This window comes from Rhinopithecus roxellana, chromosome 15 (genome assembly GCF_007565055.1).
Source record: "Rhinopithecus roxellana isolate Shanxi Qingling chromosome 15, ASM756505v1, whole genome shotgun sequence".
In the NCBI taxonomy this organism is placed as follows: Eukaryota; Metazoa; Chordata; class Mammalia; order Primates; family Cercopithecidae; genus Rhinopithecus; species Rhinopithecus roxellana.
Window position 1 is genome coordinate 79,354,816 of NC_044563.1, and position 13,701 is coordinate 79,368,516.

The 13,701-nt window shown below is 52.3% G+C and overlaps 2 protein-coding genes across 6 annotated transcripts; one reads left to right on the forward strand and one right to left on the reverse strand.

The window, feature by feature from the left end:
- The first annotated feature begins 1,829 nt into the window (after nt 1-1,829).
- HMBS (hydroxymethylbilane synthase) lies at nt 1,830-10,456 on the forward strand. Of its 5 annotated transcripts, none has more exons than XM_010356951.2 (14): nt 1,830-2,103; nt 4,952-5,005; nt 5,624-5,696; nt 6,023-6,072; nt 6,160-6,215; nt 6,614-6,691; nt 6,904-6,981; nt 7,107-7,182; nt 8,316-8,429; nt 9,031-9,069; nt 9,310-9,429; nt 9,664-9,717; nt 9,841-9,927; nt 10,018-10,456. In XM_010356951.2, exons 1-14 carry the CDS (start codon nt 1,981-1,983, stop codon nt 10,189-10,191), a joined length of 1,176 nt encoding a protein of 391 aa, XP_010355253.1. In that variant the 5' UTR covers nt 1,830-1,980; the 3' UTR covers nt 10,192-10,456. The 5 variants fall into 5 exon arrangements, with proteins under 5 accessions (XP_010355253.1, XP_030774598.1, XP_010355254.1 ...); XM_030918738.1 differs by having other exon boundaries at nt 1,830-2,013; nt 4,876-5,005; XM_010356952.2 differs by having other exon boundaries at nt 1,830-2,013.
- A 341-nt stretch (nt 10,457-10,797) lies between these two features.
- LOC104657206 (histone H2AX) lies at nt 10,798-13,031 on the reverse strand. The gene is made up of 2 exons (XM_010356954.2): nt 11,373-13,031; nt 10,798-11,174 (listed from the first exon to the last, which is right to left on the reverse strand). Exon 1 carries the CDS (start codon nt 12,300-12,302, stop codon nt 11,871-11,873), a length of 432 nt encoding a protein of 143 aa, XP_010355256.1. The 5' UTR covers nt 12,303-13,031; the 3' UTR covers nt 10,798-11,174; nt 11,373-11,870.
- Nucleotides 13,032-13,701: the final 670 nt, after the last annotated feature.

A 13,701-nucleotide genomic window follows, 5' to 3' on the forward strand; every position in this document is an offset into this window, starting at 1 on the left:
TTTTTATTTTTATTTTTTTTTTTTTCAGTGGGCTTTTGGGGAACAGGTGGTATTTGGTTATGTGAACAAGTTCTTTAGTAGTAATTTCTGAGATTTGGTGCCCATCACCCAAGCAGTGTACACTGTACCCAATGTGTAGTCTCTTATCCCTCACCCTACTCCCACTCTTTCCCCATCAATCTGTTTCTTCATCTGTGCATTAGGGATTACAACACCTACCCTATATAGCTATTATGAAAGCCTAACAAGCAAATAGGTATCCAGTTCTTTGTACAGTGCTAAGCACATGGCGCGGTGGCTCATGCCTGTATTCCCAGCACTCTGGGAGGCTGAGGTGGGTGGATCACCTGAGGTCAGGAGTTCGAGACCAGCCTGACGAACATGGTGAAACCCCGTCTCTACTAAAAATACAACAACTAGCTGGCTGTGGTGGTGGGTGCCTGTAATCCTAGCTACTCAGGAGGCTGAGGCAGGAGAATTGCTTGAACCCGGGAGGCGGAGGTTGCGGTGAGCCGAGATTGCGCCATTGCACTCCAGCCTAGGCAACAAGAGTGAAACTCCATCTCAAAAAAAATAAAAATAGGCCGGAGCAGTGGCTCAAGCCTGTAATCCCAGCACTTTGGGAGGCCGAGACGGGTGGATCACGAGGTCAGGAGATCGAGACCATCCTGGCTAACACGGTGAAACCCCGTCTCTACTAAAAAATACAAAAAAACTAGCTGGGCGAGGTGGCCGGCGTCTGTAGTCCCAGCTACTCGGGAGGATGAGGCAGGAGAATGGCGTAAACCCGGGAGGCGGAGCTTGCAGTGAGCCAAGATCCGGCCACTGCACTCCAGCCTGGGCAACAGAGCGAGACTCTGTCTCAAAAAAATAAATAAATAAAAATAAAAATAAAAAAGGGGGGGTCTCACTCTGTCATCCAGGCGAGAGTGCAGTGGCACCACCACAGCTCACAGCTGCCTCGACTTCCTGGGCTCAAGCGATCCTCACACCTCAGCCTCCTGAGTAGCTGGGACTACAGGCGTGTGCCACCACACCTGACTATTTTTGTATTTTTTGTAGAGATGAGGTTTTCACCATGTTGCCCAGGGTGGTCTCAAACTCCTGGGCTCAAGCAGTCTTCTTGCCTTGGCTTCCTAAAGTGCTGGGAATATAGGTGTGAGCCACTGCACCCAGCTGAGTGATTATTAATCATGATTGTTAATTATGTTCATGGGAAAGTACTTTTCCTAATAAGCTCTTTTCTCACTACAAGTATGTAGCATTTGTGCTCCCACTTCAGTTACTTGTCTTTAGGCATGACCTTTAATCTCTCTGAACCAGTTTCCTCATCTTAAGAATTGAAATGCTGGCTGGGCCAGTGGCTCACGCCTATAATCCCAGCGTTTTAGGAGGCCAAGGTGAGATAATTGCTTGAGTCCAGGAGTTTGAGACCAGCCTGGGCAACATAGACCACCTCCCTGCTGTCTCTACAAAAAATCTAGAAATTAGCCGGACGTGGTGCTGTGCACCTGTAGTCCCAGCTACTTGGGAGGCTGAGGTGGGGGGATCGCTGAAGCCGGGAGGTCAAAGCTGCAGTGACCCGTGGTCATGCCACTGCTCTCTAGTCTGGGGACACAGTGAGACCCTGTATCAAAAAAAATGCTGCCTACTTCAGGGATGTAGCAAAGCTAAGTTTGAACAGAGCAAAGGAAGTGCCATAGAAGTTGCACTACTTGCTCATGCCACAGCTGGGGAATGGGGAGGTCGAATGAGGAGGTCCACTCTGTCGCAACGTTCCAATTCCCGCCCAGAGGGAGGGACCTTCCCTTCGAGGGAGGGCGCCGGAAGTGACGTGAGGCCCTGCGGAGACCAGGAGTCAGACTGTAGGACGAGCTCGGGCCCCACGTGCCCCCGGTACTCGCCGGCCGGTGTCCCCGGCTTCCCGGGGCTGGGGGACCTTAGCGGCACCCAAACACAGCCTACTTCCTAAGCGGAGCCATGTCTGGTAACGGCAATGCGGCTGCAACGGCGGTGAGTGCTGCGCCGGTGACCAGCACACTTTGGGCTTCTGGACGAGCCGTGCAGCAATTGGCCCCAGGTTGCCATCCTCAGTCGCTATTGGTCAGAACGGCTTTTTTTTTTTTTTTTTTTTTTTTTTTTGGTCCGAATAGTTTTTAAAGGGCCAGTAGCTCGGTTGCGCTCCGGAAGGAATGGGGAAATCAAGAGAGCGGTGGTGCTGGGTTAAGAGTGGAAGGATTGTCTGGAACAGAACCCCGGTCCCTGCGGGCATCTGGGTGGGATTCCCATCAGGCCTGGGATGCATGGCTGTAGATTTAGTGACCCAGACCGCGAACGTTCGTCTACACAGACAGGGCCCTTTCATTCGAGGCTGGGCCGAGGCGAATGCAGATGCGGCCCCTTTGGGAAGACACGTTCCACTTTTGATGCAGAGGAGAGAGCATAAGCCAAGCCTCCGAACTGCACACAAACGTCTTAAAAGTGCGCCTTATTTTTGTATTACAGTGGTCTCCCAGCCACAACCAACTCTCCAAGTCCCCAGCTGAGACACACCTACTGAATTACTACCGTGGGTGGGAGGCCGCTGTGGGCCTTCCCATTACAAGCCTGCTTGCTGAGCCCTGGGCTTGTGCACAAACTGCAGAGTTGGTGGAGGCCACTGTCAGGTTGAGATAAGAAAGAAATGGGGAGCTGCTAATCTCCCCCTGTCCAGCCAGTTGGTGAGGGCTGGGATCTTTGCTCCTGCAGTCATTCCGGAGCCCTGGACTAGGAGTAGGATCTGAATTGTAGCCCCAACTCTTTCTCGGTTATTATCTCTGTGACCCTGGGCAAGTCACCTCATGCCTTGGTGCCACCCGTTGCTTCTGTAACATGGTCCCAAAGGTGCCTGTCTTGTCTACCTGATAGGATTGTTGAGAGGATAACAATATGCAGAAGCAATAGCTTCAACATAGAAGTGCTCAGTGTTTTATTTTTTAATGAAACGGTTTGACTTGAATATGCTGTGCACATTCAATGAACTTAAGGAATTGTTTGAACCTGGTAGTTCTGGGACCTTAGAGTCCTTTCTGTGAGCTCCCTGTGGCCCAGAATTTTGGTGGCCACGTTTAGTATTTCAAGCCTACCCTAATTTGCAAAGGGTCTCCCAGGGTTAATTAACTGGCGTGATCACATGGAGTAGACTAGAGTCTGAGGGCAGCAAACTGTCACCTGCTCCTGCAATAGAGACCCCAGATGTTTGGGTGCAAAAGAACTCCATGGCACTCTGGCCAACATGGTGAAACCCCGTCTCTACTAAAAATATAAAAATTAGGCCGGGCACAGTGGCTCATGCCTGTAATCCTAGCACTTTGGGAGGCCAAGGCAGGTGGATTGCCTGAGCTCAGGAGTTCGAGACCAGCCTAGGGAACATGGTGAAACCCCGTTTCTACTAAAAATACAAAAAATTAGCTGGTGTGGCAGCATACACCTGTAATCCCAGCTACTTGGGAGGCTGAGACAGGAGAATCGCTTGAACCTGGGAGGTGGAGGTTGTAGTGAGCTGAGAATGTGCCACTGCACTCCAGCCTAGGCGACAGAGGGAGACTCTGTCTCAAAGAAAAAAAAAAAAAAGGAACTCCATAGGATGAACTTCCCATATCAGGGAATGTCAACTGTTGACAGTATCAGTATCTACAGTGGCTACTGTCTGATGTAGAAAGAAATGGAATCAGGCTGGACGTGGTGGCTCAGGCCTGTAATCCCAGTGCTTTGGGAGGCTGGGGCAGGAGGATCACAAGGTCAGGAGTTTGAGACCAGCCTGGCCAACATAGTGAAACCCCATCTCTACTAAAAATGCAAGAATTAGCTGGGTATGGTGATGCATGCCTTTAGCTTGAACCCGGTGGGTAGAGGTTGCAGTGAGCCTAGATCATGCCACTGCACTCCAGCCTAGGCAAAAGAGTAAGACTCCAGCTCAAAAAAAAAAAAAAAAAAAAGAGAAATGAGACGTCTGTCTTAGACTGTAGAATTCAGTTCTACCTGCTTGGCAGTGAATACTTTTGTCCAGGGTATTCTGGCAGGAGGAAGAGGTGTGTCCTCTTGAGTTCTTGACTTGGGCTCTGGCCTCCCAGTGTTTCCTTCTTGGTGAAACTGGAGGCAACACTCTAGCTGAACAAACTTTAGGCAGTGCAGCCTCCTAGTCTTATGGAACATCTGAGGCAGAAGAAACCTGAGTCCAGCCAATGTGCCCAAGGTCACCCAGCCAAAAGGCTGAGCAGGACTGTACATCAGATCTGTTGACCTCAGTCCTTGATGCATGCAGTCCAGCCAGATTAAGTGACCGTTAATACTGTCAGCTTTCCCTGCTGTGGGATCTTCATCCTCTTGAGTTCTTTTGCAGCCAGACATCTGGGCCTCTTGCTGGAGAAGGTGGCAGCTTGCTGCTGTTAGACTCTAGTCTACTCCATTTGGCATCTGGATGGCACTGAAATTTTCTCAAGTGCCTCGTCTGTTGTAGATAATGAATCTATCCTCCAGTGACTCAGCACAGGTTTCCCAGTGTGGTCCTGGCTGCCCTGCCCCTGCCAGCTGCAGGCCCCACCCTTCCTGTAGCCAGGCTGATGGGCCTTATCTCTTTATCCACCCAGCTGTGCACAGCACTCCTACTGACAACTTTCTTGGCCAAGGTGGGCTTCAGGGCTCAGTGTCCTGGTTACTGCAGTGGCAGCAACAGCAGGTCCTACTGTTGCCTCCCTCTAGTCTCTGCTTCTCTGGATCCCTGAGGAGGGCAGAAGGTACTGAGGAAGGTGAAAGGGACCAGCCTTGGAGTATTTCCCCACTCGGAGCCCCAGCTAGCCACAGGCCAGGTTCTGAAGTTCCTTTCTTCCAAGCCAGTGATTCAGGTTCTTGGACAAGGTGTTGAGAAACACAAGGAACAGAGGGGACTGTGACCTGGGGACTTTTTCTGCAGGAAGAAAACAGCCCAAAGATGAGAGTGATTCGCGTGGGTACCCGCAAGAGCCAGGTGGGTGCAGGAGCCCGGGTGGAAGAGGTTTGTCAGAACAGTTGTGATGCTCACAGCATCACAAATTGGGGGACTCAGAGGCTTAATTCCTAGTATGGAGGAGATGGTGTGGCTGGGCATTAAGTTCCCTGGGGAATGGCAGATTACATTCTATGGCAAGATCGTCCCTAGGCTGGGAAAATTGTTGGAGTACAGAGGGCTCCCAAGCCCCTTCTCATTCTCAGATGGAAATTCCAGTCCCTTCAGCATCTGCCTAACCTATAAGAGTCTGGGCCGGGCGCGGTGGCTCAAGCCTGTAATCCCAGCACTGTGGGAGGCCGAGACGGGCGAATCACGAGGTCAGGAGATCGAGACCATCCTGGCTAACACAGTGAAACCCCGTCTCTACTAAAAAATACAAAAAACTAGCTGGGCGAGGTTGCGGGTGCCTGTAGTCCCAGCTACTCGGGAGGCTGAGGCAGGAGAATGGCGGGAACCCGGGAGGCGGAGCTTGCAGTGAGCTGAGATCCGGCCACTGCACTCCAGCCCGGGCAACAGAGCAAGACTCCGTCTCAAAAAAAAAAAAGAGTCTGAGCAGTGGCTGGGAAGGGCAGGACTAATCCAAATCTCTACCCACAGCTTGCTCGCATACAGACGGACAGTGTGGTGGCAACACTGAAAGCCTTGTACCCCGGCCTGCAGTTTGAAATCAGTGAGTTTTCTGGAAAGGAGTGGAAGCTAGTGGGAAGCCTAGTACCCCGAGAAGGGAGAACACAGCATTTCTGGCTTTGCCTATAGCTAAGCCAGAGGTGCTTTCCTCTGAATACCTCCAACTCTACCTGGGTTAGCCTCGCATTTAACATCTTGAGCTTTGGGTCTTTTTATGAGTGTTTCTGGTCTTCCTGCTTGATCGTATATACTCAGAGGGCAGGGACCAGGGATTATGTGCCTCTGTCCTCATCATGAATCGTAGCACAGTGCTGGGCTCAGTAAGTGCTGATCAATAATGAGCGCCTGATTGATTGACTCTCTCCTCAGTTGCTATGTCCACCACAGGGGACAAGATTCTTGATACTGCACTCTCTAAGGTAACCAACATCTTCCTCCCCAGTTCTTGTCCCCACTCTTCTTTCCTTCCCTGAAGGGATTCACTCAGGCTCTTTCTTGTCCGGCAGATTGGAGAGAAGAGCCTGTTTACCAAGGAGCTTGAACATGCCCTGGAGAAGAATGAGTAAGTAAAGATAGGAGAGTGTGGTGCCCTCCCAGTCTCTTGCTGGGAACCTAGTATGCTAGGTCTCTTGCTGGGACCCCGGGTGTCAGATAGGCTGCTGGGCTTAAACCCTCAGAGAGGCTGAAGGCGGCGCATAGGTGGGTTTTTTCAGGCTTCAGAAAAGGAGAGAGTCTGGTTCTGAGCCAGCTGGCTGCCTGGACTGCAAGAATGGCTGGGGGAGGGAGGGTAGGAGGGAGAGTGAGAGGAGGGCAGGTTTCATGCTCCTGAGATTTTGGGAAGGCGTGCTTCCTGAACTGCCCTAGGCTCCACCACTGAAGTGGAGGCAGGGGTGGGTGGAGAAGGGGTGAAGGCTGGCTGCTCATTCCCTTTCTCTTTGCCCCCATCTCCCATCTCTGTAGAGTGGACCTGGTTGTTCACTCCTTGAAGGACCTGCCCACAGTGCTTCCTCCTGGCTTTACCATCGGAGCCATCTGCAAGTAAGAGTTTTGCAAGTAAGGGGCTTGGGCAGGGGTAGGCATCAGGTGAAACTTTGCCTTTCCCTTTGGGATCTGACCCTCTGCTCCAGGGTTATCTCCTCTGCCCTGAGGAGTGTTGACTGGTGGCAGAAAGCTCAGGAAATACCAGTGAGTTGGTGGTGATCTGAACTTAAATTTCTTCCTTCATTCTATGCCCTTCCCTCCTCCTCCAGGCGGGAAAACCCCCATGATGCTGTTGTCTTTCACCCAAAATTTGTTGGGAAGACCCTAGAAACCTTGCCAGAGAAGAGGTAAGTGGGGCCTGGATAGGCAGCTTGGTGGGATGTGCCCAGAAGATGCAGGGATGGGAGGAGGAGGAGGAAAGGAACAGTGACCGCCTAGAGTTAAAATCTTACTGTAACCTCTCTCTGGACAGTGTGGTGGGAACCAGCTCCTTGCGGAGAGCGGCCCAGCTGCAGAGAAAGTTCTCACATCTGGAGTTCAGGAGTATTGTATCCTTTTAGAAGAGTGATGGGGGCAGCAGCCAAGGAAAAAGGCAAGGTCTAGAGGGCTCTGGGAGTCCTGAGAGTGGAAGGGGCTTCCAACAAGCAGCCCGTGGGGTTAGTGGCCTGTCTGTCCTTCCATCCACTCATCCGTCCACTCATTTATAGTCTAATGTTTTCTTAGTCCCAGACAAGTGTTTGGAGTGCAAGGCATTGGGGATAATGGTGAGCAAGATAAACATTCCCCTGCATATGTAGAGTTTACTTTTTACTTAGGGATAATGTAGTTATACTGAACAGTGACTACTTCTGGAGGGATAGGGAGTACTTCCTTATTTTTTATTTTTTATTTTTATTTTTTGAGGCAGAGTCTCACTCTGTTGCCCAGGCTGGAGTGCAGTGGCGCAATCTAGGCTCACTGCAACCTCTGCCTCCTGAGTTCAAGCAATCCTTCTGCATCAGCCTCCCAAGTAGTTGGGATTACAGGTGCCTGCTACCACACCTGGCTAATTTTTGTATTTTTAGTAGAGATGGGGTTTCACCGTGTTGGTCAGGCTAGTCTCAAACTCCTGACCTCAGGTGATCCACCAGCCTTGGCCTCCCAAAGGGCTGGGATTACAGGCTTGAGCCACCACGCCTGGCCAGTACTTCCATTTTTATATGCTACTATATTGTTTTGACTTTTACAATGAATATGTAGTACATTTCATAAAACTAAATTTAAAAATACTATGTGCGAAGTGCTCCAATAAGTGAAGTTGGGAATTTTCTGGAAACTTCTAGTTGGAACATCTAAACACAGAAGTCTGGGGGTTCAGGGAAGGTTTCTTAGAGGTCTTGTAACCTTGGCAAGTCATTTAGCCTCCCTATGTCATTTTCCCTATCTGTAAAGTGGAGATAATAATACTACCTTCCTCACAGGGTTATTGTGAAGATGAAATGAGCTGACATATGGAAAGTACTTTTAGAGCAGTGTCTGGCATGTAGTAAGTATGATGTAAGTGTTAGCTGTTACCATTAAGCTGAGAGCTGGAAGATGAGTGAAAGGCGGACAGCTAGAGAAGGAAAGACAGACTCAGGCAGAGGGAATCTCATGAGGCCCCAGATTGCCCGACACTGTGGTCCTTAGCAACTCTCCACAGCGGGGAAACCTCAACACCCGGCTTCGGAAGCTGGATGAGCAGCAGGAGTTCAGTGCCATCATCCTGGCAACAGCTGGCCTGCAGCGCATGGGCTGGCACAACCGGGTGGGGCAGGTAGGGGCTGCCCCTATCCTATCCCCAGTTCATCTGCATCTCCTTTCTGCCTTATAGTCATCCCCAATTTAGGATTTTTAGACTTTATGATTGTGTGAAAGTGATATACGTTCAGTAGAAACTACTTAGTACCCATACAGCCATTCTGTTTTTTACTTTCAGTAGTGTTTATTACATGAGATATTTAGCACTTTATTGTAAAATAGGCTTGGTGTTAGATGATTTTGTCCAACTATAATAGGCTAATGTTATGTGTTCTGAGCACATGTAAGGTAGGCTAGGTATATTAAATGCATTTTCAGCTTGTTTTCAACTTAGCAATGGGTTTATCAGGATGTAACCCCATTGTAAGTCAAAGACCATCTGTCTTCACTTCTTGACCACCCCGCCTCTAACACCACAGGCTGGGAAGATTGTGAATCAGAGGCCAGACTCTAGGCCTTCATGGAGAAAATTTACCAAAAAAAAAAAAAAAAAAAAAAGAGGCCAAACTCACACTTAGGCCTTCCCAGGCTTTCTCGATGATAGGAATCATCTCACTGCCAAGTGTTTTTAGACATCCCTGTGTCCACCCTTTTGACTACCTGTTCTGCCTCCACAGATCCTGCACCCTGAGGAATGCATGTATGCTGTGGGCCAGGTATACTTGACCAGGGAAGCCACATGGTGACATATCCCTTCCCTTTGTTCTCAACCAAGAAGCTGGTCTCACAACCTTCTGCATCTGCTTCCCCAGAATAGCATTCTCAGGGAGGGGCAGGCCTTGGGATGCTACCGGTCCAAAAGGCCCTGGGGAGCGAATAGATAGAGGTGGTCCTATGCTTTGCACCATTGGTTGGGGAAAGAGCAGGCCTGATGTCCTAGGCTGTTTTTCCATCAGGGGGCCTTGGGCGTGGAAGTCCGAGCCAAGGACCAGGACATCTTGGATCTGGTGGGTGTCCTGCACGATCCCGAGACTCTGCTTCGCTGCATCGCTGAAAGGGCCTTCCTGAGGCACCTGGTAGGGCCTGTGCTCCACCTATGGAGGGCTGGGGACTTGGAGAGCTGGGAAAGGTGGTGGGGACGATTTCTCACATGAATGCTCTGTATATAGTGCTAACTCATTCTTGTTGAAAGTTGTGTGTGGAGAGGACCAGGTCTGAGCCCACAGTTACCTTTTCAGTGATGTCCTCAGGTCTGTGGTCACAGGATGGTGTTAAGAGCCCTTGGAGCTCACAAGAACTTCTCATTACAGGAAGGAGGCTGCAGTGTGCCAGTAGCCGTGCATACAGCTTTGAAGGATGGGCAAGTAAGTGGGGGGAAATAGATGGGAAGCCAGGGAAGGGAGGACTGTGGCATTTCTTCCTGTGCATCCCAGGTTTCTAAGCAGTTGGCTCTCAGACTGTGCTGAGGCAACTGTTTTCTTCCCCAGCTGTACCTGACTGGAGGAGTCTGGAGTCTAGATGGCTCAGATAGCATACAAGACACCATGCAGGCTACCATCCATGTCCCTGCCCAGGTACCAAAGCTGGAGGATGAGGGGGTAATAAACAAGAGTGCATATAATCTCATTTGTTCTCACCAATTCCCACCTCCTTCCCGCATACAGCATGAAGATGGCCCTGAGGATGACCCACAGCTGGTAGGCATCACTGCTCGTAACATTCCACGAGGGCCCCAGTTGGCTGCCCAGAACTTGGGCATCAGCCTGGCCAACTTGTTGCTGAGCAAAGGAGCCAAAAACATCCTGGATGTTGCACGGCAGCTTAACGATGCCCATTAACTGGTCTGTGGGGCACAGATGCCTGGGTTGTTGCTATCAGTGCCTACATCCTGGCCCTCAGTGCCCCATTCTCACTGCTCTCTGGGGAGTGATTACCCCAGAAGACTGAACTGCAGGCTTCAAGCCTTCCGGGGATTTGCCTCAGTTTGGGGCCTTGATGACTGCCTTGCCTCCTCAGTATGTGGGGGCTTCATCTCTTTAGAGAAGTCCAAGCCACAGCCTTTGAATGTAACCAACTCTACTAATAAACCAGCTCTGAAGGTGTTTTTGTGTGTGTGTGTGGTGGGGGGGGGTGGGGTTGGCCGGAAGATATGAACAAACACAAAGCCCTTTCATCCTTACCTCGGAGGCTGGGACTTTTGCCCAAAGTTCTCCTGGTACATCCTTTCTGCTTCTGCCTCAATAGTTTTCATTTCACACAGAATAAATTGTCTCCCAGGAACACCAAGAAACAGAGCCATAATCTTAAATTCCTATGGTTTGCCCCTTCTTCAGTTAACAGTAGAGCCTATTTATATTGCATGGCCCCTCCCACCCCCACTATCAGGAAAGTATAGAAAGTCACTAATCCTACAACTCTCTTGCAAAATGAAAACAAATGTTCCATTTTTAAAAAAACAATCCTTTAATAAAATTAGTTCATCTAAAACTCCCCAATGCCTAAGGTTCTAGTCTTGGAAGCGTTAGCTGCAAAATTCCAGTTCGGAAGCCAACGGAGGCTCAGTCCAGACAGGGATTAACCGACTTGTGCTGGTATCTAGGTGCTTGGATTGCCGAGTTGAGTTTGCTGGAAGGGAAATGGGGAGGCCCGACAGGCTTGGCGGCCAGTCGGCTTCCGCGAAAACGACTCTTGCTGTCCACATAGCCAGCCGTGAAGCCAAACTGCAGGCCTTTGCCCTCCCCTAAATGTCCTCGTAGGCGGCAGTCACTCGGGAGGAAGATGTGCCTGTTACTAAGTGCTTCGTCCCGGCCCCAGCGCAGACCTATGAATGAAGATGGAGGGAGATCTGATGTGAAAGGCCTGGGTCCCGGCCGCAGAGGGGGCGCCAGACCGAAATCAGCGATCGTGTCTCTCCCACCAAAGCCTCCAGGCCAGCGGCCACGTCTGAAAGTCCTGGACTAAGCACCACGCCGGGGGAGTACCAGACACCCCGGCTGCAGCTGCCGAGGGCCTCACTCACCTTCAGGGCCGCCAGCCTCTCGGCCTGGACTGCCCACCTCGGCCCTGCGTCAGAGCGGAAGGCTAAGTCTTCCAGAAGGTGCTGCGGCCTCCCCGCAGCCCCTTAGCGACTCAGGATGGGGCAGCTGGCTGAGTCACGAGCGCCGCGGCGGGCAGGTGCGGCGCCGCCGGCCTCCCCCGGCAGGCTCGGGTCCTCCGCGCCACGGCGGTCCCCGAAGAGTGCCCAAGCCGCGTCCAGAGGGCTGGAGCCCTACCGGAGGGCGGCCGGCGGATGGGGCAGGGCCCGAGGCCGACGCGGCAGGCCAGGAGGGGGGCGGGCGGGGACTCGAGGCCGGGCGGCAAAGGCGGGCGATGGGAGGGGAAAGGAGCCGGGAGCCGCGGCCCGCTTGCCCCGCAGTCTGAAGTGGCTCAGCTCTTTCCATGAGGGCGGTGGTGGCCCTTAAAAGGGCCTTTGTGGTGGCATGGGGAGGCCTGGCGGCCGGCCGCGGCGCGGGCCCTCTTAGTACTCCTGGGAGGCCTGGGTGGCCTTCTTGCCGCCCGAGGGCGCCTTCGGCCCCACGGTGGCGCTGGTCTTCTTGGGCAACAGCACGGCCTGGATGTTGGGCAGGACGCCTCCCTGGGCGATCGTCACGCCGCCCAGCAGCTTGTTGAGCTCCTCGTCGTTGCGGATGGCCAGCTGCAGGTGGCGGGGGATGATTCGCGTCTTCTTGTTGTCGCGGGCCGCATTGCCCGCCAGCTCCAGGATCTCAGCGGTGAGGTACTCCAGCACTGCCGCCAGGTACACGGGCGCGCCGGCGCCAACGCGCTCGGCGTAGTGGCCCTTCCGCAGCAGCCGGTGTACACGGCCCACTGGGAACTGGAGGCCGGCGCGCGACGAGCGCGACTTGGCCTTGGCGCGGGCCTTGCCGCCAGTCTTGCCGCGGCCCGACATGCTAGCGAGGTAGACCGGTGAAGTACAACGGTTCAGAGGCAGACACCACAACAGAAGCCCGCCGCAGTGTAACTGCTGTCGCGCGCGCGCCGTGAGGCCGATTTATAAGCCCCCAGGACACACCTCTGCGCCCTCCTGATTGGCTCTTTTCTCCAATACCCGCCTCCGGTTGGTTGCGGTTAACCCTTGGGTGTCGCGCCTCGGCTGAGGGAGCGCGCTCGCTGATTGGTCGAATTTGAAAACCTTTTGCCCGGGGAGAAAAGGCGAGGAGGAGGGGTAGCACGCAGACGGCCAAACACCCGCTGATGTAGCCAATCCTTGTAAAGCGCGCGAGATTTAAACACTACAGTCGAAAAGCAGAACCGGAAGACAAAAGGGGTGGAGTCTGAGGCCACCTAGAGAGCGTCTGGGAAATCTGTGCTGGCGTAGGATTTTTAAAGGAAAGGGGTCAATACTATAGCTACCCTTTCTAGGTCCGGTCACTCCACACTCCCTTCTCCTACCTGACAAAGGGAGAATGGAAAAGGGAAGAAATTAGACCCCTTAAAGTTTTCTTTTTCTTTCTTTGCTTTCTTGTTTTTAATAGACCGGGTCTTGCTCGCTGTCACCCAGGCTGGAGTGCAGTGGTGTGATCTCAGCTCACTGCAGCCTCGGACTCCTGGGCTCAAGGGATCCTTCCTGCTCAACCTCCCGAGTAGATGGTACTACAAATGCTCCACCACAGTGGGCTAATTATTTTATTTTTGTAGAGACGGAGTCTCGTTTTGTTGCCCAGGCTGTCTTGAATTCCTGGGCTCAGGCAATCCTCCTGCCTTGGCCTCCTAAATTTAGTGCTGGGATTACAGGCATGAGCCACTGTACCCAGTGTCTCTGAAAGTTTGACCCCATGCCAGGAAACAGGATATCTTCAATTTTGTGGCCCTCCATGCCACCTGAAGTATCAGGATTTTTTTTTTTTTTTTTTTTTTTTTTTTTGAGACGGCGTCTCGCTCTGTAGCCCAGGCTGGAGTGCAGTGGCCGGATCTCAGCTCACTGCAAGCTCCGCCTCCCGGGTTTACGCCATTCTCCTGCCTCAGCCTCCCGAGTAGCTGGGACTACAGGCGCCCGCCATCTCGCCCGGCTAGTTTTTTGTATTTTTTTTAGTAGAGACGGGGTTTCACCGTGTAGACCAGGATGGTCTCGATCTCCTGACCTCGTGATCCACCCGTCTCGGCCTCCCAAAGTGCTGGGATTACAGGCTTGAGCCACCGCGCCCGGCCCAGGATTTAAATGTTTATTCAATATGTTCTGTTTGGTCTCAGTTCTGTTCACTTCTTGTTAGGCGGGGTCTGGTGGGGCAGAGAGATAGGCATCCTGTTGGAGGAAGTACCCCCACCTACCCTCCCAATCCACCCAAAAA